Source organism: Drosophila novamexicana, unplaced genomic scaffold (assembly GCF_003285875.2).
Source record: "Drosophila novamexicana strain 15010-1031.04,08,12 unplaced genomic scaffold, DnovRS2.1 tig00000485-arrow-pilon, whole genome shotgun sequence".
Taxonomy (NCBI): Eukaryota; Metazoa; Arthropoda; class Insecta; order Diptera; family Drosophilidae; genus Drosophila; species Drosophila novamexicana.
Window position 1 is genome coordinate 1,203,302 of NW_020824808.1, and position 25,579 is coordinate 1,228,880.

At 44.3% G+C, this 25,579-nt stretch overlaps 8 protein-coding genes across 11 annotated transcripts; 3 read left to right on the plus strand and 5 right to left on the minus strand.

Moving 5' to 3' along the window:
• The first annotated feature begins 322 nt into the window (after positions 1-322).
• LOC115761380 (probable histone-lysine N-methyltransferase Mes-4) lies at positions 323-6,017 on the plus strand. Its single transcript, XM_030703131.1, has 5 exons — positions 323-701; positions 753-1,974; positions 2,457-4,989; positions 5,047-5,172; positions 5,231-6,017. The coding sequence occupies exons 1-5, from the start codon at positions 383-385 to the stop codon at positions 5,393-5,395; spliced, it is 4,365 nt and encodes a 1,454-aa protein (XP_030558991.1). The 5' UTR covers positions 323-382; the 3' UTR covers positions 5,396-6,017.
• A 93-nt stretch (positions 6,018-6,110) lies between these two features.
• On the minus strand, positions 6,111-14,306 carry LOC115761381 (glycerol-3-phosphate acyltransferase 1, mitochondrial). Its single transcript, XM_030703133.1, has 8 exons — positions 13,452-14,306; positions 9,744-9,858; positions 9,003-9,167; positions 7,951-8,936; positions 7,581-7,885; positions 7,174-7,526; positions 6,799-7,114; positions 6,111-6,740 (listed from the first exon to the last, which is right to left on the minus strand). Exons 1-8 carry the CDS (start codon positions 13,562-13,564, stop codon positions 6,511-6,513), a joined length of 2,583 nt encoding a protein of 860 aa, XP_030558993.1. The 5' UTR covers positions 13,565-14,306; the 3' UTR covers positions 6,111-6,510.
• On the plus strand, positions 9,866-11,341 carry LOC115761385 (RING finger protein nenya). Its single transcript, XM_030703138.1, has one exon. The coding sequence runs from the start codon at positions 10,249-10,251 to the stop codon at positions 10,984-10,986; it is 738 nt and encodes a 245-aa protein (XP_030558998.1). The 5' UTR covers positions 9,866-10,248; the 3' UTR covers positions 10,987-11,341.
• A 324-nt stretch (positions 14,307-14,630) lies between the features above and the next one.
• On the minus strand, positions 14,631-16,532 carry LOC115761383 (60S ribosomal protein L4). The gene is made up of 4 exons (XM_030703136.1): positions 16,439-16,532; positions 16,045-16,225; positions 15,613-15,983; positions 14,631-15,368 (listed from the first exon to the last, which is right to left on the minus strand). Exons 1-4 carry the CDS (start codon positions 16,439-16,441, stop codon positions 14,718-14,720), a joined length of 1,206 nt encoding a protein of 401 aa, XP_030558996.1. The 5' UTR covers positions 16,442-16,532; the 3' UTR covers positions 14,631-14,717.
• A 91-nt stretch (positions 16,533-16,623) lies between these two features.
• LOC115761384 (pre-mRNA-splicing factor SPF27) lies at positions 16,624-17,624 on the plus strand. The gene is made up of 2 exons (XM_030703137.1): positions 16,624-16,812; positions 16,876-17,624. Exons 1-2 carry the CDS (start codon positions 16,738-16,740, stop codon positions 17,569-17,571), a joined length of 771 nt encoding a protein of 256 aa, XP_030558997.1. The 5' UTR covers positions 16,624-16,737; the 3' UTR covers positions 17,572-17,624.
• Positions 17,625-17,962: 338 nt separating this feature from the next.
• Positions 17,963-21,161, minus strand: LOC115761382 (colorectal mutant cancer protein). 2 transcript variants are annotated; one of them, XM_030703134.1, is made up of 7 exons: positions 20,676-21,161; positions 19,951-20,206; positions 19,525-19,884; positions 19,325-19,458; positions 18,977-19,263; positions 18,193-18,918; positions 17,963-18,136 (listed from the first exon to the last, which is right to left on the minus strand). In XM_030703134.1, exons 1-7 carry the CDS (start codon positions 21,000-21,002, stop codon positions 17,983-17,985), a joined length of 2,244 nt encoding a protein of 747 aa, XP_030558994.1. In that variant the 5' UTR covers positions 21,003-21,161; the 3' UTR covers positions 17,963-17,982. The 2 variants fall into 2 exon arrangements, with proteins under 2 accessions (XP_030558994.1, XP_030558995.1); XM_030703135.1 differs by lacking the exon at positions 20,676-21,161 and adding an exon at positions 20,271-20,429.
• A 222-nt stretch (positions 21,162-21,383) lies between these two features.
• LOC115761393 (coiled-coil domain-containing protein 149-A) lies at positions 21,384-23,861 on the minus strand. The gene is made up of 6 exons (XM_030703149.1): positions 23,449-23,861; positions 22,804-23,394; positions 22,633-22,740; positions 22,404-22,488; positions 22,195-22,333; positions 21,384-22,137 (listed from the first exon to the last, which is right to left on the minus strand). The coding sequence occupies exons 1-6, from the start codon at positions 23,578-23,580 to the stop codon at positions 21,537-21,539; spliced, it is 1,656 nt and encodes a 551-aa protein (XP_030559009.1). The 5' UTR covers positions 23,581-23,861; the 3' UTR covers positions 21,384-21,536.
• A 145-nt stretch (positions 23,862-24,006) lies between these two features.
• On the minus strand, positions 24,007-25,545 carry LOC115761394. 3 transcript variants are annotated; one of them, XM_030703152.1, is made up of 3 exons: positions 24,870-24,893; positions 24,345-24,735; positions 24,007-24,289 (listed from the first exon to the last, which is right to left on the minus strand). In XM_030703152.1, the coding sequence occupies exons 1-3, from the start codon at positions 24,876-24,878 to the stop codon at positions 24,057-24,059; spliced, it is 633 nt and encodes a 210-aa protein (XP_030559012.1). In that variant the 5' UTR covers positions 24,879-24,893; the 3' UTR covers positions 24,007-24,056. The 3 variants fall into 3 exon arrangements, with proteins under 3 accessions (XP_030559012.1, XP_030559011.1, XP_030559010.1); XM_030703151.1 differs by lacking the exon at positions 24,870-24,893 and adding an exon at positions 25,206-25,545 and having other exon boundaries at positions 24,009-24,286; XM_030703150.1 differs by lacking the exon at positions 24,870-24,893 and adding an exon at positions 25,206-25,545 and having other exon boundaries at positions 24,009-24,289.
• Positions 25,546-25,579: the final 34 nt, after the last annotated feature.

Below are 25,579 nucleotides of genomic sequence, written 5' to 3' on the forward strand. Positions count from 1 at the left end.
CTGTTATGACTCTGTTATTATTTACAGTTGCTCAGCAGCTGTTAAATTTAAATGCAGCATTTAACACCATTCTTCATTTACAATAACCGTTGCCAAAGCCAACCATTTTATTTTTAACTATAGTACAGAACGCTTTGCATCAGACTGTCTTAATATAATCATTTACCATCTTGCAAAACTGAAACGCACCAGCCGCGGACTTTTCAGCATAACATTAAAGCGCGCTTGTAATTACTTGCGGTAAATGTTAATGTATTGGGGTGCCCACAGCTGTCTGCTATTGCAACTCTGCATAAAAATTTGGCGCAAGCAAGCGCTTGGTATGCTTGGTAATAATTGTGCGCTTGCTCTTCGCAATCTGAATAATTAAGTAATTATTGTAATGAAGTTAAGTGCAAATAATACACACACAGAAATGCAGGATGCTGGTGTAGTTCATACATCTACAGAAGCTACGGACAATGCGACCGCAGGCACCGTCGCACCGTCTGTGGTGAAAACTGATGCGGATGGTACTCTCTCCCAACCAAACGCGATTCAACGCTTTCCCGGAAATCTGCTGCTCCGAAATTGTATAAACGACGCCGAGTCGGCAACCGATAGTAGTGAGCAATTCACTGAATATGAACATCACAACACAACAGATCAGCAGCAAACGCCGCCAGCAGCAAGAGGAAGGCATCGAGTCAAAACCTTAAACAGTAAGTAGATACGAATCCAAATGATTTATCAATGCTAATGTATCACTGCAGGGAAGCGCGACTTGATCAATTTGCAATCAAACTTGAGCCCCAAATACATTGGTTATCCCAATGCCAACTCGCCAACAGTACCCGACAGCGTTGACAAAGTGCGCACAACACGTCGACGTAATCACGCGCTTACGCCAAACAGAGATGGGGACAGCGATGTCGCATCACCAAAAACCTTGCTCGCGAGCATGCACATGCTGGCGAGTGGTGCGTATTTGAGTCCCATTGATAAGCTGCTCATTAAGAATGGCGCTAACTCGCCCAACAGCACGGGCTTCGAAGCTGATGCCGAGGATGTGACAATGGTGCAGCCAACACGCAAACAGCTTAAACGGAAACTGAAGCGCGACTCGAAGCCAAAGAAAAAACACCCTAAAGAAGCGCCTGCGGAGGTTACGGCAAAGGAAACTAGTGAACACCTTACTAAAGATGAGCAACCGCACCAGAAACAGGCAACAATTGAAATTGGCCCAACGTTAGCAACTGACAAGCCTGAGATATCAATCAAGGTTGAGCTAACTGAGGAGGACGCCGCCCACAAAATATTCGAGGCTGATGAGCAAATACATGTTAAAACCGAGCTCAAGACAGCTGAGCAAAAGGATATTGAGGAAAGCCAAGTAGAATCCATGTTCGCACTGCCCACAGCGACCTCAACCGAAATAGAAGTATTAAAATCCCCACCAGACATAGAGCCCGCAAATAATAGCGAACAATCGATGAAGTCGCCATCATCAATTAGTTTAGATAGCGCCAAGGGCTCGTCAATAGTCACCGATTCGGGCTGGCCCACCTATCAGGTGGGTGATCTATACTGGGGCAAGCTGTTCACCTATTGCTATTGGCCCTGCATGGTCTGTCCCGATCAGTTGGGTCAAATTGTTGGCAATCCACACACTCATCCGCAGCGGAAGTCAACGGACAGTGCGCCCGGAGCGCCTGTGCCCATACAGGTGCATGTGCGTTTCTTTGCTGACAATGGCCGGCACAATTGGATAAAGTCGGAGAATCTGTTGCCCTTTGCCGGCCTCAAAGCATTCGAGGAGCTGCGCGAGGAAGCGCGCATTAAGTATGGCCCCAGAAGCCTCAAGTATCGCCAAATGACAGCGAAACAAAATAAGCTAATTGTATGGCGCCAGGCCATCGAGGAGGCGAACATTGTTGGCCAGCTGCCCTATGCTGAACGCATGCAAAAGTTCTATGAAATCTACGAGAATACTATGTAAGTAGAACTGGTCGATAAGCTATTAAATATTTGTATACCCTGTACCCATTCAGAAGGCTGCATATGTATAGAACAGGAAAAAGAAGGCATCCCCACATAAATAATTAGTCAACCTCTACATTATCATTGAGCCTTACTTTTTGAGCAAATATCGTCTACAATAGAAATTTGACACAAATTTTGGCATATAGATTTTTGTATACTGTAGATCGGAACTTTGAAGTTATTGCATTTTTTTCATACTGTGCACAGTTTGTATGAAGATCTAAAATCGAATGTATGTCACAGAGCTGGGTACAGGGTATCAGCTTGTCAGTTACATGGTTAATGGTAACACACTAATCGCAGAAGCACTCTTTAAAAAATATACTCAATTCTTATTTCACAATTGGTCCGTGCGAGCCGTAAAACGCACACTTATCCTAATCCCGTAGATAACTTTTCTTCCTTGCTAAAAATTGTATTTTTGTTCCTTGCAGCACCCACAACAAGGAAAAGCGCAAATACACAAAGTCTGTGCGGCAGGACACCTCCGATGTGGGCAGCAGCCTGTATGATTCCACGGATAATCTGCTTGCTAAATCACAGCTTTCACAGCCAGTGCCTTTGAAGCGCGAACGTTCCTCCTCGCCATTTAGTCCGGCCTTTTCGCCGGTCAAACACAACCACCAAAAACGTGCGAAACGGCGGAAGCTCAGTGGCAGCTTAGAGGCACCAGCTGGTTACACACCTCTGCCTGAGCCTCACGATGAGAAGCCAATATCACCCGATTTGGTTAACTATAAAAATCCCGAGTTTGGGCAGCTGTTCGATGCAATCAAAGAGTACGTCATGGTGCATCGGCAAGAGGAGAAGGTTGAGAAGGTGCTTCTGGCAGTGGTGCGCAATATTTGGTCACTAAAGCAGCTTCAGTTGCGTGAGCTGGAGCGCGATCTGGCCAGTGGTGAATCAGAACTTTTGGGTTCGGCTCGCTTGGGCTCGGAACGTGGTCGTGGCGTTGGCACAATAAAGCGGCTCTCGAATCGTCTAAAGACCATGATGCTGAGACGCAGTATAACCCCAGTTGTGACGCCCAGCACAGCTGCACCCGCACAGATATCGACGCCCGAGTCTATGCAGCCGGAGCGTCATCTCTCGGACAATCCCAAGGTTAGAAAACCCATCGGCCGACCCATTGATGAGGTGGTTGAGGATATACTGCAGCTGGACCGCAAGTATCTGTTCCGCGGGCTTAATCGGGAGCCTGTGTGCAAGTACTGCTACGAGCCGGGCGGCGATATACAGCGCTGTTCGGTTAACTGCAACAGTTGGTTGCATGCCACTTGCTTGGAGCAACAAAGAACTGTAAATACTAAAGCAAAGAAGGGTCCAAAGACAATCGGAGCGGCACCAAGCAAGGCTCCTGAACCGCTGACCAGTTCCTCGCCCGTTTCAGAAGTGGAGCCGACAACAACGTCGACGCTAGTTAAGCACATAACTGGCGACGAGATTAAGCAGGAGCAGGACAAGGAGCCGCTTGTATGTCACGAGTGCGCCAGTGGCAAATCGAATGCATGCTGCATATGCCATCAGGAGCAATTGCCAGCCAGCTCGCCGCCTCCGTCACCGCACAAAGAATCCGTTGCATCAGCGACAGCAATATCAGAGGTTGAGGAGCCGCTTGTCAGCAACAAGCTAATACTCTGCTGTCAGCCCATGTGCAGCAATAAGTTTCATGCCAGCTGCTGCAAATATTGGCCGCAAGCGAGCATAAGCAACTCATCCACGCGCTGTCCCATGCATGTGTGTCACACATGCGTCTCAGATGATCCCAGCGGCAAATACCAGCAGCTGGGCAGCGCCAAGCTGACCAAGTGCGTAAAGTGCCCGGCCACTTATCATCAGGATTCACGTTGCATTCCAGCCGGTTCGCGCATGCTAACCGTCACGCATCTGATCTGTCCCAGACACAACATTGCCAAGGCAGATGCCAATTTAAATGTGTTGTGGTGCTACATCTGTGTGCGTGGCGGTGAGCTCGTCTGTTGCGAGACCTGTCCCATTGCGGTGCACGCTCACTGCCGTAACATTCCAATCAAGACCAATGAGAGCTATATCTGTGAGGAGTGCGAAAGCGGACGATTGCCATTGTATGGCGAGATAGTTTGGGCCAAATTCAATAATTTCCGCTGGTGGCCGTCCATCATTCTGCCGCCCACCGAGATTCCCAGCAACATACTCAAGAAGCCACATGGCGCCAACGATTTTGTGGTGCGTTTCTTTGGCACCAACGATCATGGGTGGATATCGCGTCGACGCGTCTATCTTTATATTGAGGGCGACACTGGTGATGGCTACAAGAGCAAGTCGCTAATGTCCAAACGCTACACGGCCGGCGTGGAGGAGGCCACGCGTTTTCTGAAGATCATCAAGGACAAGCGGCAAGAGCAGGCCATTGGTCGGTTTAGCGGTAACAAGCTCTATCCGCCGCCGTACATTAAGATCAAGGCCAACAAACCCGTACCGCCAGTTCGTTTCGTCTACAACGAAGAGGATCTCAACATTTGCGAATGCAAACCAGGCAGCGAACATCCCTGCGGTCCCGAATCGGGTTGCCTTAATCGCATGCTTTTTCACGAATGCCATCCTGATTACTGTCATGCTGGGCGTCAATGCGAGAATCAATTATTCGAACTGCGTAAATCGCCACGTCTCGAGGTCGTCTACATGAACGAGCGCGGCTTTGGCTTAGTGTGCCGTGAACCTATCGCCGAGGGTGACTTTATCATTGAGTATGTGGGCGAGGTAATCAATCATGCGGAGTTTCAGCGTCGAATGGCACAAAAGACCCGCGATCGTGACGAGAACTTTTATTTTCTGGGAGTCGAAAAAGATTTCATCATTGATGCGGGACCCAAAGGAAATCTTGCTCGTTTTATGAACCACTCGTGTGAACCTAACTGTGCGACCCAAAAGTGGACTGTAAATTGCATTAACCGCGTGGGACTGTTTGCCATTAAGGACATACCAGAGGTAAGGAATATGCTAACCCAATAATAAAAAAAGAATTTGACACTTAAATTCCTTTAGAATACTGAGCTGACGTTCAATTATCTGTGGGATGATCTCATGAATAATGGAAAGAAAGCTTGCTTCTGTGGCGCCAAGCGTTGTTCTGGCGAGATTGGCGGCAAGCTGAAGGATGAGGAGGTCAAGGTAGGCATCTATTTGAAGAAAAATGTTCATAACTGCATAAACATCAATTTACCAACAGGAGACGAAGATCAAGCAATTACCACGCCACAAGGGCATTCGCATCCATGTCGGCGCACCCAAGAAGAAAGCTGCGAGAAAGTCCAAATCTAAGCACATGAGCGTAGACAATGTGCCCCCCACGGAGCAACCATCGGATGCTGCTCCTGCTAGCAAAGAGCCGTAGTTTAATTGAGAGGAATATAGTTTATTTTTTTGTGACATCTCTGTTGCTTATTGATTATCATTTTGTTTATATAAAAATCTGAATATTGCCGGATAATGGACGCTTCTATATTTACATATATATTTATTGTTTGTTATGCTTAAGTATGAATTTTATAAAAAGAAAAAAGGAACAAAACAAAAAAAAAAGAATGTAAGACTTTCTTCGGCACGCAGAAGATTAAATAGCCTTTTATAATTATGGTATTCAGCCTTACTATTATGCGAGGAGACTATTCAGGTCGTAATTGGTGGTAAAAATATCTCAAAAAAAAAAAGTTATTCAATTCAAAAACTCACATGATATAGTTGTCCGATGTTGTTAAGGTATGGCTTGTACATAAGCACAGTGAAACCAAAAATGCAAGGTTTGCTCAAGTCATCTTTTTGGCCGTGCGTTCCTATGGCAGCTATATAATTTAGAGAAGAAATACTGAACTATGCAAAGTTTTATAATTTCAAACTGAGTTTGCATAAAAACAGACGGACATGGCTATATTGTATCGGCTATTGATAAAGGCTAAGAATAGGTGTACTTTGTGTTGCCGAAGATGTAATGAAAAATTATAATATTCGCACAAGGGTAAAAATATTTATTTTTTAGGAAAGATTTTTAAATTTATCAATTCATATGAAAAACAATAAAACAAGAAGGCGTTGCAACAAGAATTTAGTTTCGTTGTTTTACAAAAATTTTATTTCATTATCAAATCAGTTCATTATTTGGTTGAAATTATATTTATAAGTTTAGATATAGTTGCTTCAACATCTGCCCATAAAAAATATGCTTATTTACATATGTATGCACATATATATGCATTCAATTATACATATTTTGTTCCAGTTTTGGTTTAGTCGCTTAGCTAACCTACGGTAAAAATGTAGGAAGCTCTTTGGCATTGGCATAACTCGTATTCGTACGACTAAAGAACTAAAGATATATATTACGTCTTACTGTTAGATCTAAGAGTATGCACTTTAATCTTAAGTAGATTTAACTACTTTGTAACGAGAGCAATAGAGAAACTAGTGCCAAACGTAAAGAAAAAATTATATATGAAAACAAAAGCATATTGCTTAAGCAGACGGCGGGTCGTTCAATTGTTTCTGGCTAAAGTGACCCGCATTGAACTTTGGCACAACGGCTTCAATCTTCTTAACAATGGTGTTGAGCGATTCACATGACATTTCGTAAAGTGTGTTAAGCGAGATCAGACGCATGCCACGCTGGTTGCATACCTCAATCACAGACCATTTCTCAAACAATTTCAAGCAATTGCGCACAGAGTCCGTTGAGATGCTTTCAGCTGGAAGGAAAATACAAATGAGCTTACCTCGCTATTTAAATTACTTATCAGCGCTTACCGTATGCACAGCTGCCACGCTTTACTTTGTTGGTAAGATCGTTGATAACGAAACTGATAAACTCAGACTCCAGCATTGCGCTCCGATGTAAAATTTGCAGCGATTGGGCTACAGTCAGATATGTTGATGCAAACGGTGCTAGCACTTCGCAAATGTGCCGCTGCTGCTCGAGTGTATCTCTGGCCAGCAGCAACAACTCAGCATCCTCATGCGACTCATGCAGATAGTCCTCATCATTATCATCATTTTCATTCAAATCATAGGCCAATCTACGTGCCAAGCGACGTGTCTCCGCAATATGTTCTGATTCTTGCACCTACAAATATATACATTATCAGCATCTTTCGATATATAATATATAAGAATATAAATAACCTCATTTCTGCGCAGGCAACCATTGATGAGCAGCTCTTCCAGCTGTTTAAAGAGCATAGCCTCCAATACTTGCGTGGGCTTGTTTAGTATAAATTCGTAGCGATAGACCAGACAGTTTTCCAGCGCTGTCTCAATTAGTTTTTTCTGCGAAACACCAACTGTTTGATTAGCATCTTTGTCGGACAAATTGGGTTCTGGCAGGAGCGCATGAAATGTGGTCAACAATATGGAGCTGAGTGCAAAGTGGGGAGTTAACATGTTTGAATAGTAAGCCAACTCAATGAAGCTCTCCACCGAGGGCACCGCGCGAATAAACATGTGGCCATTCTCGTCGCGTGTGCGTGTTACCAGCTCTGTGAAATGTTTGAATATATACATAAAAACAAGGTCGTTTTGATTTTGTTTACCTGTCCCCAGCAGATCGCAAGCATAGGCCACAATGTGCGCCGATTCGCCCGAAAAACCCAAATCTTTGCAACCAGACAGCGAATTCCGCAGATCATCCAGCGCAGCGGCAATGAGCTGCTCTTCGGCGCCTTTGCGGTAGCGTGTGAGCAGCAAAAAGGCCAAAGCATTGGTCGACATAACCGACGTGGCTGCCGCACAGTCAAAAACTACCTGTCTCGAGATGCTCTCTATAAGATTGCGCTGCTCCTCGCAAACCACATCAGTTCCGTATAAGGATGACGTTGATTGATTGTGCTGCAGCGTCCTGTTTTCTCAAAATGAAATATATAAAATTTACAAATTTACATACGAATCGTGATTACAATGTACCTGGCTGCTGGCTTGTACACCTTTGAGCTGCCATCTTCGCGTGCAATTTTATTGTACGAGTTGACGAGCTCGCGTATTGAATAGGGTTCATTAAAATCTATGCGCATCAGTCCATAGTTTGAGTTGAGTGCTTTCCAAATGCCTGAAATGGCCTTCCTGAACGATTCAGGTACCTTCTTTTCCCCCTTTTGTTCACACACGAAATTACCATCGACCAGACGCTCATAGTTTACGGAAACGGGCACCAGCAGGGCGTCCGGTATGCTGCCATCCATGAAGGCATTCACAATCACAGATAGTATGCCGCCCTTGGGCATGCAAGGCTTTCCCGTGCGCGTACGTCCGCCCTCGATGAAAAATTCAACATTGTGACCCTGTTTGAGAGCGTGCGTTAAATACAAATGAAGCGCTGCGCGATAGAGCACATCCTTCTTTCCCTCAACGGGATCGATTTTCCGCTTGATGAAGAAGGCGCCCAGGCCGCGAAGAAGTGAGCCAAACACTGGTATCTGCAGATTATTGCCAGCAGCCACAAGTGGACTGCGTATATCATTATTGGTCAGAATGAAAGTGACCATAATATAGTCCAAATGGCTGCGATGCAGCGGCACGAATATCAGCGGTGTGTCCGGTGAGCGCTTTGAAGCATTCTGCAGCATTTCAATTTGTTTCGTATTTGTCACAACGCCGGACAGAAAGCATGGCAAGAGTTTATAGAGCAGCCAGGAGGTAATCGCTAGCAACGTATTGTTTAAAGTGGAGCCCATTTCCTTGAGTATTGTGAAGGCGCGTTGTTCTTGCTTAGACAGTATCTTCTGATATGATATGCCCACCTTGGCGTCCTCCTCCTCATCCTGATCACCGCTAATGCTACGCGCGAGCAGTCGATGTCCATTTTTGGCGTAGCGTTGCTCACGTAGAGTTTGCTCGGCGGCCTGTTTAATGGCATGTTTTAAAACGACATCTTTTTGCACAATTTCAGTGACCTGATAGTGTTAAGATAATGAGACGTTAATTGTGATTGTAAATGTGTCCCAAAGACGTGTACTCACCTGGCGGTAATCAAACTTCTCGCTGCGCACAACCTGAGCCACATAGGGGAATATACTGCCCCAGTCAAAAACGCTTTTGAATGGCTTTAAGCCCGCATGTGGCGTTAGCTGTAACATGTTCTGGGTGCCAACGCCATGGTCCACAAAGTTTTGGGCTTTCGGCTCCTGTACAAACGACAGTAAAATTAAATCTATATATTTATATCCAAATATATATACACAAATGTATGTATGCACATATCTGTACATAAGTGATGCAATTTGCCCGCGCAAATGCGTAAATACGTAATACACACATATGCACGCATGTCTAACTAGAAAAAAGCTTACCTCAAACCAGCCTCGCGCCTGGAACTCATTCATTGTAATTAAAATTAAGAGATTCACCTATATATGGTTTCTTTTGTATAAAAATCACATTTCATTGAGCAAAGCGCCGGCAACCAAATGCGGTGAGCGATAACTTTCGTCTAGCTTTTCTAAAGTATATCGATTTGAGTGCGAGACTATCGAGTCGGACAACAACAAAGAAATAGTAAAGATGGCAACTTCGCGCAAATATCAAATGGCATCGCTGGCGCTACATGTTATGTATGCATGTGTACGTTGTGCTTTACTGAATGAATAGCTTATCAGCTTTGCGCCGCGTACATATGTATGTTTGTATTGTGCATCAAAATAGCGTTACGTATTCTAAGGTTATTGAATGTGCATGCGATTTGATAAGCGACGTAAACTTACATTTGATGCACGAAGCGTGAACAGTATGTCGTTGCCAATGGTGTTGAACTTTCCCAACGATGAACGATAGCTTAGATTTAGATTGGGAAATAAACGGGCGATAATTGCGGGAGCTCTGTAAACAAAGAAATTTATGTGTGTAAATTAACAATAATTCACCATCTTTGCATTATGTATTGGCAGGCCTCCTGTATTCAATTAAATAAATAACTGGTAGCTGTTATCGAATCAGTAGCACGCAATAAAGCAATAAAATTCTTGGCTGCCCCACTGAAAGCACCTCATACAGTCTGTAGTCCAATTTTTAAATATGTATGTATTTTATAAAGTTCACTAACCCAGCGTATATATATATAATTGTATATACGCTTGCCTGATAAGTTATTAGTTGTCCACAAAAACAAAGCCTTTTGAACTTTGTACCAAGCGAATTGTATTGATATAACACAACAGAGTGGCAAGGACGTCCTTCATCTCGAACCTAAATGTGTTGCCAGATAGTTGCATGAAATCCGTGAGTTGTGTATTTAAAATAAGTTTGATTATGCTTCCCATATACTGTAATAATTGCTTTAGCAAGCGGGATTCTAAGCCTGATATAAAATTTAAGCTAACTCGATGCCATCACATAATCTGCGCTAGCTGCATGCCCAAATCAACTGATGGCGACCGAAAGTGTCCCGTCTGCAATCGCAGCTTAAGTGCCGTCACAATAACACACGATATGCCCAGCAATGTTGCCAACTATTTTTTGGATCCCATCATCTTTTTTAGAATGTATCAGACCATTAGCAAGTTTCAAAGTAAACAGCGTATCATTCACTATACGAACTTCTACAAGCAGAAGGCGCGCATGGCCAAAAAGAAGCGCAAGCTGCAGGGCTACAGAAAGCTGCAGGAACAATTGCTGGAGCAAAATGAAACGGAAACGAAGCGCATCGCCGAGTTGCGCGACTATATAGACTATCATGAACGTCGCGAAGAGGAATTGCTGCCCGATACTAGCTTAAGCTCCACTGATATCTCGAGCACGGCACGCATGATGTGCCGCCCCCGCACACCCTCATTTAGCACCACAGACACGACGCCTACTGATTCGGAAATTGAGATGAGCGATAGCTATCTCCTGGAGGAATTCAATAAGTTACTTTCACAGGCGACCTCAACAACGTCAACTAGGAAGTCTGTGAAAAAGAGGCGAAAGGGTAGGAAACCAAAACTATTGAAATTTAAGAAGAAATAAAACAGTTTATTTATATATACATTTGATGAACGACTCACTTTTAATTAAGGAACGTGTAAAGTCAGATGTTTCGTGAATATATGAATAATAAATTCGTAGTTTCCGTTACTCATGTTATGGAAAGTTTTTAGTATAAGCGGCTCAAGTGCTGAAAACTACGTAGATTTGTATATACGTAAATATTTGTATGAGCATGCACGAATACAATGATCGGAACGAAATAAAAGCTGGAAGAGATTACAATTGTTCAGAGTCTAGCAATTGACATTTCCAATGGATTATATGCTGTGAATCTAAAGCTCTTATTGTTTCAATTGTTTAATGGTTATATTTAAAATTTTATGTTTTGAAAACCCTGCGCAATTCTTTTTTGCACCAAATCTTTTTAATCAATAAAAGCTGTCACTAAATCGACAAGAAAATTTAAAGCAATTCATTTTTTTTGTTTTTACCAAAAATATATAAGTTTGCCTATGCCAAATATAATACAAATAAATGGTTTCCAGAGCTTTTGCAACTTTTTCAACATATTTTATGGCGGACGAGAGCTTTTATGGCACAAACATTGTTAGAACTATTTATAGTCATACATTTTTCATAATTGTTATCACTGAAAGAGCTTCCGGCAGAGCTTCCAACAAAGAGAATCAACTTTGAACTCAAAGCGTTCTAATTTGCGAGAGTTTACTGTACTTGGTTGACACATGCATTGTCACTTTGTTTATTGTTTAATCGCTTATTGCCTGATATTTTGAAACAGTAATCGCCTCGAATAGCATTTAACAATTTCTTCTTGACTCCATTGTAGCAAAACATCAATCGGCTCAAATTATGAAATGAGCTTTGTACTGTTTGGGCTCAATTAATGCAGATTAGGTTTATCGCCCGATTAAAGGTGTGCACTTAAAATAACAATAGCAAAACGCCAATCAGTTAATTAGCTGCTCATTTAATACATATTTGTGTGCGTCCATTCGTATGTGCGATTTTCAATTACGATAATTGTTGCCAAACGATCGAACGAGTTGCTCTGCTTATCAGAAAGAGAGAGTAGAGAGGGCAGAAAGCGTCATAGCGGCGTTGTGGGAGGCAGGCGCGAGTGCATGCAAAAAGTAATAGAAAAACTTGAGCTTGCGTCAGCGTTGAGAAAGCGAGAATGCAAATGACCTTTGCGCATCCTTAGAACTAGCATACCGACAAACTGATGCTCTTCCTTCGCGCACAACGACACGTGCTTGATAAGCGCTATGCAAAACGGCACGTTCGACCACGCAGAATTTGTAAATTGCGCGCGCGACACAAACAAAGAAGCAGCTCAAAAGCGCAGAGTGCACGCTGCCGGTGGGCGTTACTTGAAGCTCATCCACCTGCCGTAGAACAGAATCGAAAGCTCATTTCGCGTGCGCTGCATAACTCAAGCGATGCAGCAACAACTACATGCTACATACATATGTTCATTACTTCGCTCTGTTTGGTTGTTTGTGTGTCTAAAAATAACGGCGCTTTTGGCCACCAATTTACATAAGTACAGCACATACATACATGCATATATGTAAATAAGTAAACTTATTGCAGTTGGTATAACTATAACGAACTTGAATTACACGCTGTTAGAAGCAAGATTTTTGTATTGATCCTAAAACTTTAGAAATTGGCCAGTGGCATTACAACTTTGACTGTTAAATTGTAGAAACTACAGATTTACAACTTTATCGATAAAATTGTGTTGAGGGATGGTCGATCGAATAGCTAATCAAAAATGATTCGGAAATGTCTATGTTTTAAATACGTCTTGGTATTAAGATTCGTATCAGTTTGTTATCATTTGAAAAAGTAGAATTTAATATGTTTTCCCTTGTTTTTTTTCCTTTTTATCGATATACATATTTTTAAAGCGGACATATTCCTTATCTGAAGGCCATTCGATCGCGTTAAAACATATTTTATTTTGACCGTTAAATGCATATTGCATAAATCCATTTAAGTCATTTTCGCATTGAGATCAGAGAAAGTAGATTTGAGACAGATAGGAATTGTTAGAAAATTAAACTGACAGCATGTTTTTAGTTGAAGCTAAAATTATTTTTGTGACAACTCTTTTATTTATTTTTTACTGTTTTTAGGCACTTTATACATACTTAATGTAGAAGCCCTAAACGAGTTGAAATAATAATGAATTTTATTTTATTTTATAAACAAATGCCATAATGAAAAATTTGAATTTTTCGCAGATTGAAATCATGGCTTGAATAGAACCATACTAATTTGGAAGCCACCACTGTATGTATGTGCATGTATGCATGCGCATGCATGTATTTGTGTGAGTCTGCATATGCTTGTGTGGTGTATGTACAGCTGCTTGTCGGCGTCATAAATTGAACCCGACAGATGCTGCTGTTGCCGGCAGAACCACTGTCGTCGCCGCATGATTTCTCTGGCTTCCATGCCCACCGATATGTACTTACCTAGTTTTAGCAAAAACGTAGTAGACAATAAGTGCAACCGATGCGATTTCGATGCCGCCAAGCAAGGAAATTTCCGCCACGCATTGGGCAAAGTTCAAAACGCTCGTCAACATGGCTGGACTGGCGAAGGTGTATCCAAAACAAAAAAAAAATCTCGAACTCTGGCTTCCAAAGTGCGGGGTCTTTGCAATGGTGGCCCGCTAATCAGATGGCACCCAATAATGCGGCTCTAGTATAATGTTGATGCTGCTGGCAGATATGTATGTACTTTGCCTCTCGTGGCCGCAATCTTTGCGGAAAAATACGACGCGCATGGAGAGAGCGCCTCCTGCTCTCGCTCTGGCTATGACTGTTTACGTCTGCTTGCTGCTGCTGCTATGTGTATGTACAGATGCGCTCGACTCGTCTCGTCTCGCCTCTCCCTATATTGCGTTCTACTCTATATAACCAGACATTGTCGATGTCGCGACCCGTAATTCGCGAGACAACGTTGTGAATATTATAAAGTATCGTATGATTTGGATTCTGCGCGTTTTGGTTTATTTTAATTTTGTTTTATTCTTTTTTGTGTTTTACGCATGAATCTTGATAACACACGCTTTATTATTAGTATTTATTTGTTTTTTAATTGTGCATTAAACACTAGCACAATTGTTGTGTCTTTTTTGGCACTGACACTGTTCAAGTGGACTTTTGTCCTTTCCTTTGTGCTTATTGCTTCGTACTGGCCATTGTTGCCGGCTCCTTTGTTATTGGTTGTTTTTCTTTTCCCTTTCTTTTTTTGCTCGCCAATTGCAAAAGGCAACACACAGAACGCGGAATTGATACGACTGCTCGACTCGAGCGTTCACTGCGGAATAAACACGCTTGCAATCGTTGCTGTTTAATTAAATGCCAATTAACGTGCGACAACAAATGTGGGCACATACAAAATATAAACGTAGCGCATGCCGAAGATCATCATCAGCAGCATTTCACGAGCGACAAAAGCACAGCCGATAAGAGCATCGATAGGCAGCGACTAAATGTTATCAGCTGACGCGCTCAGCAAAAGAGAGGGCATCATTAAAGAGAACATCGCAAGGGAGAGAGAGAGAGGCAAACACGAGGCAGCAAAAAGAGCAACAACTAATGGCCTAAGACTAAATAGTTTAATATAGATATTACTTTCGCACTGTATTATGAATAAAATTCATACAACTTTTGTTATTTATTATATAAAAAGAGTGTGTTTTGTAGTCGGCTATTACGTGGAAAGTAAATCAGTTACTTCTTGGCCGCTGGTTTCTTGGCGGCAACCTTCTTCTTGCGAGCGGCCAACAGCTTAGCGCGATTGGCAGCAGCCTTTGTGGCGACATTGGCAAAGTGCGACTTGGCCAGCTCGACGTTCTGTTTCTTAGCCTTGGCCAATACCTTGGCCACGGTACGCTTCTCAGCGGCCAGGGCGGCACGACGCTTGAGCACCTCAGCATATGGGTTCAACTTGATCAGTTGACGCACATTAGACAAGGGATTGAGGCGGCGCACGCGACGGAACACATGCTTGCGTGGATCACGCAGCACTTTACGGATCTCCTCGGATTTCAAGAGGCGCGACAGATCTGTGTTGGCCATCTTAGGCTGGGGCAGATTATAACCCTTCTTCAGAGTGGATGGCTTCTTCCAGGTGCCGAACAGATCGTTCAGGCGCGAGAATGCCGACTCGGTCCAGATGACAAAACGACCAACATGACCGCCTGGAGCCAATTTCAGCAAGTTCAGTTTATCCACACTGATGGTCTCAATGCCGGGGATGTTGCGGAACGCCTTGCGCAGACCCTCATCCTTGTGGTAGACAACAAGTGGGCCACGACGGGCAATGCGGCGACGGTCGCGCATGGTACCACGGCCAGCACGGAAGCGCTGCGACTTGTACACCTGCAATGGATTTGAAATTTAGCATCAATCGCTCAATACGAAACGATCTATATGTTGCCCTCCACTGCAAACGGTTGTAGCTTTGGATCAGGCTACAATCGTAACGCCTAGGAGGGCATTTGATCTAGCAACGCATTATGATTACTGCTCCGGGGAGCAGGTAAACGAAATACAAATCATAGGCATTCCGTTTACGTATACATTGCTGCAAATTAACCACATTAGGCAGTTATTGTGTACACACCTTCTGGATATCGGCCCAGACCTTCAGGCGGCGCAAGAAGACAACAGCCTGCTTGGTCTTCTGCAGCTTCTGCACCTCATCGGAGACAACCAATGGGAACTCGGAAACGCCATCGATAACGTGTCCCTTAGACTGCACCAACGCTGGCACACCGGAGGCAGCAATAGCCGACACCAGAGCATAACGGCGCTGGTTAACATTCACCTTGCGGTGCCAGCGACGGAAGGTCTTGGTTGGTGCGAACATGCGACCACCACGGCACATGTTGCCAAAGGCACCCTGGCCGGAACGATGAGTACCACCACCACGCACACGAGGGATACGTGCAACGGCACGGCCAGTACCCCAGGATTCGGCGGAGGTCTGGTGACCTGGAATTAATGAGATATATAAACTTGTTTACAAACAAATACGCGCGATTGATGCACTTACCCGCCAGTTCGCTGACGGCATAGGGCTGACGGTTGTTCCGGCGCATCAGCTGGTGCACCTCGTTGACCACATCCGGACGGATGGGTGCCTTGAATACCGCTGGCAGGCAGATGTTCTTCTCCTTGACTGCCTCATTCTTTTCCGTGTACACGGAGACCAATGGCCTGGCGTTGCCTAAGCTCTGCAAGCACAATCGAAAATAATTTGTTCAATTATAAATCAAAACAGTCACGCAGCGTTGTCAACGTCGCGCGGCCGCCGCACACTGCCAACACGTGGAGGTTAGGACGAAGTTTTGTAGCATATTTTCCATGTTTTTCGCGTTTAAGGACTGTAAAACGACGCGTTTTGCAGTTGACGGCGACCCTAGCAACACTTAAATACACTTTCTCACCATTTTCGCTGATTTTTAATCCCAATAAATGGTTTTAATTTTTCTGCAAATGCAGATGCCGTCCTCTATTTAATAAGAAGAACGAAGAAAGAAAGAGAGCTGCCGGAAATGGGCTAAAAGTGCTGCCAATCGTTTTTCAGACGTCACGGTTGCATTTAAGGCAACATGGATGGTGAACTGTCAAAATGAAAAGTGCTCAAAATACGTATGTTTATCGAATGCTTGGCACGTTTTACAGCACTAAATAAATATAAACAGAAATAGTGAATTTTGTCAAAAGCAAATAAATTTTTAAACAAATGGCTGATGAAGTTATTGTCGATGCTTTGCCTTATATAGATCATGGCTATGACGATGTGGGCGTCAGAGAATCGGTATATAGTGTAGTGTTTCTTTTATGTTGTTCCGATACTATTATATTTTTTTTGTGCCACCAGGCGATGGCTATGGTCGAGGAGGAATGCCGGCGCTACAGACCCACCAAGAACTACCTGGATCACCTGCCACTGCCAACGAATACACCATTTGAGACGCCGCTGATGATCAATGAATTTGAACGCATACAGAATCGTTTGCCTATGGAGACGCTCTCCATGAAGCGTTACGAACTGCCGCCGCCACCTTCGGGCAAGTTATCCGAGGTCTCTGCCTGGCAAGAGTCTATTGAGAACTCAATGGCACAGCTGGAGCATCAATGGGTGCGTTCATTAAATCTTGAGCTTATGCTGGACTACGGCACTGAAGCCTGGAAATCCTATCTGGAAGTGTTTACAGCGATGCAGGCTAAAGCTCAGCTTCAGCTGCAGCAGCTGAAAAAGGATATGCAGGATGTTAACTGGCAGCGTAAACAGGCCCAAACACAGGCGGGTGAGAAGCTGCGCGCTCTAGAGGCACACTGGGTGCTCCTCGTATCCAAGAACTATGAAATTGAAACTGAATGCGTCGAGCTGGAGAAAGTCATTAAAGCGGCACGTGAGCAACTCGAGCAGCTGACGCCTTCAAGCGAAGTGCAGTTACCACAGACGGAGCATATTAATGGCCATGCAACAAGAGGCGACAGCAATGGCACCAATAGCAATGATGTGGATGACGCTGCTGCCGGGAATGAGGATGAGACGACAAATGATGCGTAGTTTTTTTTATTATAATTTGTACAATTTAAATACATATATATTGAGTCATATAACAAGCAAAATGCGAATACATTGTATAAATATAGGATTCGTGTGTGTACGCGTTGTGTGGTAGCTTTTCCACCTATTCTAGATTCAATTAATCGTATATGCAAGTATACGTATGTATGTAATTGTAGTTAATACAGCTTCACTTGCTGTTCTCAGTTGTAGTCCTGTATGGCACATTCGTGATACAATCTATGGCTAGGGGGTCGCCCGGAGCGGACACTGTGTGGCGCATTGGCGGCGGGAGCAGCAGCAGCAACGGGTTTGAGTTACAAAATAGCAGACAGTAAAGGAACCATAGCATTTAGCAGGATATGTGGCAGGCGTGTGCGCTTCTACACTCCGGTGCGTCCAAGCTAGCATCTACAACGTCGTCTCAGGAACAAGTTCGTTGTGTTGCAATCTGTGTCGGTGCTGTTGCTCCTGCTCCAGCCGCATTTCGGCCACCTTTTGCTCCAACCTTTTCATGCGCAATTGATATTTGCGTTTGCTCTGCTCCAGGAGCTGGCTCAGCTGGCTGCAAGGAAGAAATTGTTAAATCTGTGGATTATATCATTTTTTACTCTAGTTTACTCATTCGATTTTTGCAATTGCCTCAAATTCTGATGCATTTGCTCGCACTTCTCGTCGTTGGCCTTTTGTGTGGCATTGATATTCAGCAGGGTTTGAATGCGACTTTTTAGCTCCGTTTCCCGACTCAGCGCTTCGACCAGCTGCTGCTCTGTGAGCGCAGCATGCTCGGCCTCAGAGTAGGATACCCGATTGTCTGACTGCAGCTGCTTGAGCGCTTCGTGCAGAATGCTCACACGCTCATTGGCATATTGTTGCTCGCGCTCAGCCTCCTCCTTTTCAGTTTTCAGCTGATGGTTCTGTTCGCGTAAGTCAAGCAGCTCCTGCATTATGACAGCCGTCTCCAGATCCATGGGCGACTTCTTTTCCTTGTCGTGCTCGTGCTCGTGCTCGCGCAACTCCTGATCTTTCTCCAGAGCCAAACGTTTCTTCTCAAAGACATCACTGAATGGTGACTCCAGATTAACTATGGTATGCTGCACGACCGAGCGTCTACCCTTCAACTTAGAGACGTGATAACGCAGACGATTGTCGTCGTCGTCGCACCATTTACGTGTGCCCTTGGGCGTATTATCAACGCCCAGATTAATATTATGCTGCCAGGGACCCAAGCTGTTTTCGCACAGATTCTTTTCACTCTCTAGTCGTGCCAGCAAATGATGCGCCACCGTTTCCACAGCACGGCGACTCTCCTCGGCCGCGGCTGACTTGTCGCTGAGCAATGCCAGCCTGAAAGTTAGTTTATCAATCAATTTGCTTCTATTTATGTGCCCAAAGATATAACCACCTGCTCTCCAGTAGCGCCAGCATCACATCGTAGGCCTCGATGGCGCGATCGCTGCAATTGAGCGCCAGCTGCAGAGCCACAGCGTTTGACTCGTATTTGCCGCAAAGCAGATACAGGTGCTCCGTGTGCTCTTTGGACTCATCCAAGGTGAGTGATAGCAATGTATTGCGCATCTTCAGTTGCTCCATTTTGCGTTGAAGTCTCTCCAGCTCGACCTGTAGAGGCGCCATAAAGCTGTCCATTAGCGAGTTTTGCTTGCACACCAAATGCTCGACCAGATTTATTTCCTGAAAAGGCGCCATCAGTAAGTGTGGGAGATGGAATCTATATGCGCAGCTGCCGGCTTACCTCATTGCTGATCACCGTTTGGCTATCGTTCTCGGGTGGGGCCTCCACTTTTGCCTCGTTCTTGCTGGCGCAACGCAGTTTTACCCGCTCAGCCATTTTGACGCACTTCTGTGGGCTAGTTACAGATACGCAGGCTACAAAAGATAAGTTATTGATGTATAACAGGATTACGGATTAGACATTAGCGTATCTAGCCTAACCATTCAAATCGTTGAGTCGCTGATCATTTGGACCGCAATTGTTGCCATTTTCATTGGCCTCAAGTTCACAGGCAAAATAAATGACATTCGGTTGATCTTCCACGACAGCTGAGTCTTTATCCTTGGTCGACATTTCGGCCTGCAGCAGTGCAATTTGTGCGCGTAGATGCAGTACCTCTTCTTGCAGGGCTTCCAGCTGTCCCTTGTTGATGGCATCCTGTGGCTTGATGTGCATGTTGTCCGCGCTGGAGCAGGCACCTTCAAAATCCTCCAACGGTTCCGTTTGGCACTCACCCTCGGCATCCGCATTGGTTAGATTCAACTCAGAGTTATATATGGAGCCCTCCTGATAACTCAGCTCTGTGGGTTAAAAGGAGATCTCTTTTGCATTTATCTTTAATTAGTAGTATTTTTTTTTTGATTTACCACTGCCCTCCCCCTCTGGTTCCTGCTCCTCCATTATGATATGCTCCTGTTTGCTGCGTAGTTTCTTGCTCAGCTCCGCAATTACGCAGTGCATCTCTGTGATGCGGCACTCGTGTGCTTGGCTAACAACCTCAAGACGCTTGTGGCACATATCGCGCTCCACATTGCTCTCAGCAAGTTGGCGCTCAGCCTGTTGCAGGCGCTGCGACAGTTCACGCACGCGATTCTCCAGCTGTTGCACGGACAACTGCTCAACCTGCAATAGTACAGAGCTTAGGTTAAAATTGGCCAGCAAGTGTTGACATCATCTTCGATATCACATTGATGGGGCGCCGCGACATTGGCTGAGCCATTAGCGTGTACTCCCAACTGCGTCGCTTCTCGGCATGCTGAAAGAGGCCGCCGCCGTTGCCGCCCAGAGGCGTGTCGCTGCAGCACAGACAGCTTAGGCTGCGCGGCAGCAGTTGCTCCGATATCATGACCGGATCAAACAAAATAAAAATAAAAAACACAAATTTTCGCCAACGATTACGTCGTCGTTGTTGCTGCACTTCGTCTGGCACGCCGCTGCAGCTTGACCCTGCGACGTGCCACGCATCTGCGCAGTGCGCAACGCAGCCAATTTGACATGAATACAAGCATATATATATGTATATACACCCATTTATACATATATATGTACATATGCATATGCCCGCCTATGGATTTGTGTATCGTTCACTTACTTTGTTGACAATGTCCAGGGTCGAGCAGCTGGATATGTTGTTGTCGCTCTCGGTTGTGTCGCGCTGCGTATGCTCCGGTGAGTCCAGCTCATGGGAGCCTACAACATGCCTGTGTTGTCCCAGACTGGCGGTGGGGCCGCCGCCCCGCGGTGATATGCTGCCAAAGACGAATTCAATGTCATCGTCTAACACACCGCCGCCGCCCTTTGATATGCCTTTGATATCCCTCTGCTGTTGTTGTTGCTTGCCGTGGCGGCGTGCCACATCGGCGCCAATCTTGGCAACGCGTGCAATTTGCACATCGTTGGACAACATGAATGGATCCATTGAATGGCTGCCTATCTGATTGGATTGTGTGAGTTGGTTGGCTGGGCGGCGGGCTGGTTCAGACGGTTGGCTTTGTTTTCGCTGTGTTTGTTACGCGTTTTTGCCTGTTTTTTGATTGGAGCTCCATTTCCATACAATAATGGCACTTGAATTCACAACGTCTACGCTATCCACTTGCAGCTCTAAGGCATTTTTAATTCAAAACAAAACAAAAATAAAACACTTGTTTCCAATTGCAATAGCTACAGCTTTCTTATCAGAAAATGTATACTATGGTAACCACGCAGTGTTGGACAACGCTTAAACAGCTGTCAAGAGTGCTGTAAAACTGCACGCAGATTAACGGAATAAATATTTTAAAACAGAATACAATTAAATCGCTTTTTCTCTGCAAACAGGTGTTTATTGTACGTTGTAAACAATAGATAAATATATTTAACTAATAATTCGCATTGTATATAACGGCATATGCATGATATGCTTTCATGAATAGGTGTGCATGGAAGCATTACACAAACTTCAACAAGTTTACAACTACTGCATTGTTGCAGCATTCTCGGCGCGTATTGTCACCATCGCCTCGTAGTCACGCATATCCAAATCGTGCAGTGCCTTCTGCACCAATGCCGCCAAATGTGGCGGCAAATCTTTCAGATCCTCCGTTCGTTCCCTAGCCACGGCGCTGGATACGCGTGGTGTGCCATTGCAATCGAAACCACAATTGCCCGAATCTGTCGTTGCTGAGGATGATTTCAATGCATTGATGCCCAGATCATGCAGTCGCACATCTATCCCATAAACAGAGGAGTCAGCCGACTCTGATGACAGCGAGGACATGCCGTCATCCGACTGCAAGACACCAATGCATTCATTGGCACTGGATCTCATATCATATGGCTCGGATGATAAAGTATTTGTTTTCTGCGCAGAAGCCGAGGGAGTCGCCGCCGCTGCTGTCGCTTCTGTACAATGGCCCACATCATCGACCATGGCAGCACAGTAACCATTAAGCAGCAGCTGCGATGGCGCATAGCCCAGCTCCTCGTCCTCATCCTCCACTGCGGTATTTTCAGAGTCACCGCTGAGTAGTTGCTGCCAGCGCTGTTCCAGCTCCGACATTTTACCCGCAAGGATTCTACGTTTAGGAGTGGTTAGTAACATTTTCGAGTATTTATTATATTTTGATCCTTACTTGTTAGTTCGCTTCTGATGCGTCAGCGCCAAGTTCTTGTCATTTAAGTTGTCCAGGAGCGCCAAGCACAAAGATTTCAGATCGTGTATTGTTTCCGTTTTGCCAGGCAGATCAATGCCGCTCTCTAGTATAGTTTTTACTGCAAATACAAATTATATATAAAATCTATATAAGCAGCGTTATTCACACGTTCGGGTATATTAACTCACCTTGTCTGGGGCTTAGTATGGTTTCATCATTTGTGCTACCGCCAAGCTTGACAATGCCCTTTTTGCGCTTTGCTTCCAGCATGGACTGAGTGCAATTTATAGATTTTAGATTAAAGAATAAACAGATTATTTCTGGACTATTAAATATTGTACATGTTTCCAATATTTGTATGGCCAAAAACAACATAATAATACCGCCCAGCAAAACTATATGAATTGGTTTATTTACCTTATACTTGCTGACCGACTGCTTAGAGAGTTCCAGCTCGCTCTCCTGAATCTTGACGCGCTCGTGCAGGTACTTGTTCTCCAGCAGCACGCCATCAATGTCCAGCAGCTGAAATGTCGAGGTTAAATATATATACAAGATATGATAATAATATATATTCAAGCCACTTACATTTGGATGCATTTTGTTGGCTTTTAGTGCTACTAATAGTTCATGGTTGAGCCTGTGCGCCTTGCACTTGTAGGCATCGCGTTCCGTCATCAGCTCCTCCTTTTCGTCAATAATCGCCTTGAGATCGAATGCCAGTTGTGCGTTCTTCTTTTTTAGATTCTCCAGATGACAAATGAAGTTCGCCCGTTCCCGCTTCCATTGCAGCTCCTCCTTGTTGTGCGCAGCATTTTCGGTGAGCAGCGCTTGCAGCCTGGACTTGCTATTGGATTCGCGTTCACGCAGCAGCTCCATGTCGCCCTGCAACTCGCCCAGTCGTTGCTTTAGCGCTTCCACCTCCGTGTTGAGCTTCAGATTCAATTCGCGCGTCTCGTGCAGCAGCGCTGCCAGACTGGAGTTCTGGCTCAAAGCGCCGCAGGCATTGCCATTCCCGGCCAGCAGTTCGCTATTCCGTTTCATGGCCGAGTAGCGTAGCTGCAGCGTCTCGGCCATCAATTTGTACTGATCACGCTCCACGCGAAACTGTTCCATCTCCTGGCGCAAAATGCGCAACGCTTCAACTTTGCTCTGCAGCTTGCGATGAACCGCCGAGGTCTGAAAGGGCACACATTAGTAAATACAACAAATCCTGGTGCAGATGTTCCACACCTCCACGTTATAGGTTTCCATATGTTTGCCGAACATAAAGTCGTATTGGCTGACATTGACAGCATTGCTAATGCCATTACTGGCATTGCTGTGTCCATCGTCAGTGTCCATGCCGCTGGCGTATGTATCCATATGTTCCTCTTGAATATAAGCTCGTTGCGGTTGACATGGACAGCCAATAGTTGTGCAGTGTCTACGGCATTGATTTGTTCTATTTAAATCAAATATTGCCGCACAGAAGTCAAAATAGTTGTCAAACTGCTTGTTCGGTCTTAGTTGTAGCAATTTCTTCACATGCTAGACCATGTAAAATTAATCAATTTTTTTTGCGCCTGCGCAATTACCCAAATTTATATGTACCACTGTTGCCAACTTCATGTAACATACATGTGCGTTCAAAACAGGAGCAGCAGGTGTGCCCTTACAACAGAAACTGTTGCCAACTGTAGGAATTTAAACCGTTAGAGCTAAGCTGAAAAGTACATAATTCAACGTTAGTGAACACTCCCCACGTAATGTTAAAAAAAAAGAAAAAAAAAACAGTGAAAAACTGTTGAATGACCATTTATTGTCTATTTTACTGATGTGTAAATCAATAGTTTTGTTTATTATTCAATATACGGATTGCAACTGAAATTTGCACGTGTTGTTTTCTGGCATACTTGTTCGAATGTAATATTAGACAAATTTTCATTGGGCAATTTATTGTCAGAGCATAGCTGATACAGTTGCTTTCGTTTAATCAGGGCCTTCAGCACCATTTTTGAAAGGATTTTGACATTCAAAAGCTTCTCGGATTTTATATTGAGTTGCTCAGCTATGGCCAAAACCTGTTCAACTACTGAGACAATATAAAAACTTGACATATCAGTATTTATGGTTAAATAATCAGATACCTCTTTCAATTATGTGCTGCTGACATTGGACCTCGCGAGTAGACTTTGTTGATTTATTAAACGCCAGGGACAGAGATTCCGTTGCTTTGCGTAGCACTGCCAGCTGGTCAACGGGCAAAGTATTCTCCTGCAACGGGGCCTTGCAATGGGTCCAGCATGTTTCGGCTATGTTGGGCCCCCTGCAAGACCACTGCTGTAGTTGATATAATGCACGTTTTGCAGCCGCTTTATCATCACGCAGCAACATTAGTTCATTGCCAATGGAAACGAGATTTACGCCAAGTTCGCAGATCTCTTGCGCTAGGCTTGACTCTGAGCTGTGCTCCTGGTTATCGACGCAGGCCTTCTGCTCAGCTTCAAGCCGGTCGAACGTGGTCAGTGTAACGAAAAGCTGGTGACAAGTAGTTGGGAATTAGATGAACATGTAACGGGTTCCTTTACCTAGCTCCGAATTATCTAAACATATATTCGGATATACATAACACATATGCAAACGTATGAATAAACACAAACACAAGTACTTACTGCTCCCATAAAAAAAAAACTCACTCATGAATGCTTATCATCCGTTCATTAATGACATTTTCAAGCCAAATATGGCCCTTTCCTAAAAAAATCTCTTATATTTTCAACACTTTTAAAGGGTTCGGAAGTGCTTTTTGAGAAGTGACAAACAGAAATTTGGAGAATTTCCGAAATATGCTTAAAAAATCGGACCTTAAAATTGATCCTTATCGATTTTGGCAAACAAGAGTTGTCGATAAATTAAAATAAACTTGATTTGCGCTTGGTAATTATAAGAGATCCTTTCGGTTACAGGCTATATATTGATTAACTGCACGTTGATGTTGGTTTCTTTACCTTCTTTTTGAGGCGCTTGACGTCTGTTATCATTTGAGCATGAAGCTCAGACTGGCTCTGGTCTTCGAATAGCGTATTCATATGCTGCTCATTGGCTTGTAATTTCTCAAGTATATTTTGGTTGCTGCGCACGACGTTTTTCAGATTGTCGATTTGGACAGCAAGTTTGTCATTATACTCGTCGGCCCTTTTCAGCATGTGCTCCGCGTTATCCAATTGCTGGGCAAAGCTAGCGAGCTCTACACAATCTGCGATTGTGATCATTACGCCGGATGGTGAGCTTCGCACGAATTTTATTTGACAGCTTAACGTTCTAATTTTGTTTGTTGGCTAAAAATGATTTCAAAAATGTATAAATGAACATACAAAGCAAT

Excerpts from the sequence above, each read along its gene's own strand:
- LOC115761380 (XM_030703131.1), top strand. The coding sequence starts at position 383 with ATGAAGTTAAGTGCAAATAATACACACACAGAAATGCAGGATGCTGGT. Across the intron at positions 4,990-5,046 it reads CCATTAAGGACATACCAGAG|AATACTGAGCTGACGTTCAA; the intron begins GTAAGGAATATG and ends AAATTCCTTTAG. Across the intron at positions 5,173-5,230 it reads TGAAGGATGAGGAGGTCAAG|GAGACGAAGATCAAGCAATT; the intron begins GTAGGCATCTAT and ends ATTTACCAACAG.
- LOC115761385 (XM_030703138.1), top strand. The coding sequence starts at position 10,249 with ATGAAATCCGTGAGTTGTGTATTTAAAATAAGTTTGATTATGCTTCCC.
- LOC115761381 (XM_030703133.1), bottom strand. The coding sequence starts at position 13,564 with ATGTTGACGAGCGTTTTGAACTTTGCCCAATGCGTGGCGGAAATTTCC. Across the intron at positions 9,859-13,451 it reads TACGTTTTTGCTAAAACTAG|AGCTCCCGCAATTATCGCCC; the intron begins GTAAGTACATAT and ends CTTTGTTTACAG. Across the intron at positions 7,527-7,580 it reads TTGCGATCTGCTGGGGACAG|AGCTGGTAACACGCACACGC; the intron begins GTAAACAAAATC and ends AACATTTCACAG.
- LOC115761383 (XM_030703136.1), bottom strand. Across the intron at positions 15,984-16,044 it reads TGCCGTCAGCGAACTGGCGG|GTCACCAGACCTCCGCCGAA; the intron begins GTAAGTGCATCA and ends CATTAATTCCAG. Across the intron at positions 15,369-15,612 it reads TCTGGGCCGATATCCAGAAG|GTGTACAAGTCGCAGCGCTT; the intron begins GTGTGTACACAA and ends AATCCATTGCAG.
- LOC115761384 (XM_030703137.1), top strand. The coding sequence starts at position 16,738 with ATGGCTGATGAAGTTATTGTCGATGCTTTGCCTTATATAGATCATGGC. Across the intron at positions 16,813-16,875 it reads ATGTGGGCGTCAGAGAATCG|GCGATGGCTATGGTCGAGGA; the intron begins GTATATAGTGTA and ends TTGTGCCACCAG.
- LOC115761382 (XM_030703134.1), bottom strand. The coding sequence starts at position 21,002 with ATGGATCCATTCATGTTGTCCAACGATGTGCAAATTGCACGCGTTGCC. Across the intron at positions 20,207-20,675 it reads CCCTGGACATTGTCAACAAA|GTTGAGCAGTTGTCCGTGCA; the intron begins GTAAGTGAACGA and ends GTACTATTGCAG. Across the intron at positions 18,137-18,192 it reads CAATTGCAAAAATCGAATGA|CCAGCTGAGCCAGCTCCTGG; the intron begins GTAAACTAGAGT and ends TCTTCCTTGCAG.
- LOC115761393 (XM_030703149.1), bottom strand. The coding sequence starts at position 23,580 with ATGGATACATACGCCAGCGGCATGGACACTGACGATGGACACAGCAAT. Across the intron at positions 22,741-22,803 it reads CCAACAAAATGCATCCAAAT|CTGCTGGACATTGATGGCGT; the intron begins GTAAGTGGCTTG and ends TCGACATTTCAG. Across the intron at positions 22,334-22,403 it reads CATACTAAGCCCCAGACAAG|TAAAAACTATACTAGAGAGC; the intron begins GTGAGTTAATAT and ends TTGTATTTGCAG.
- LOC115761394 (XM_030703150.1), bottom strand. The coding sequence starts at position 25,469 with ATGATCACAATCGCAGATTGTGTAGAGCTCGCTAGCTTTGCCCAGCAA. Across the intron at positions 24,736-25,205 it reads TCAAGCGCCTCAAAAAGAAG|CTTTTCGTTACACTGACCAC; the intron begins GTAAAGAAACCA and ends ACTTGTCACCAG. Across the intron at positions 24,290-24,344 it reads GCAGCACATAATTGAAAGAG|TAGTTGAACAGGTTTTGGCC; the intron begins GTATCTGATTAT and ends ATATTGTCTCAG.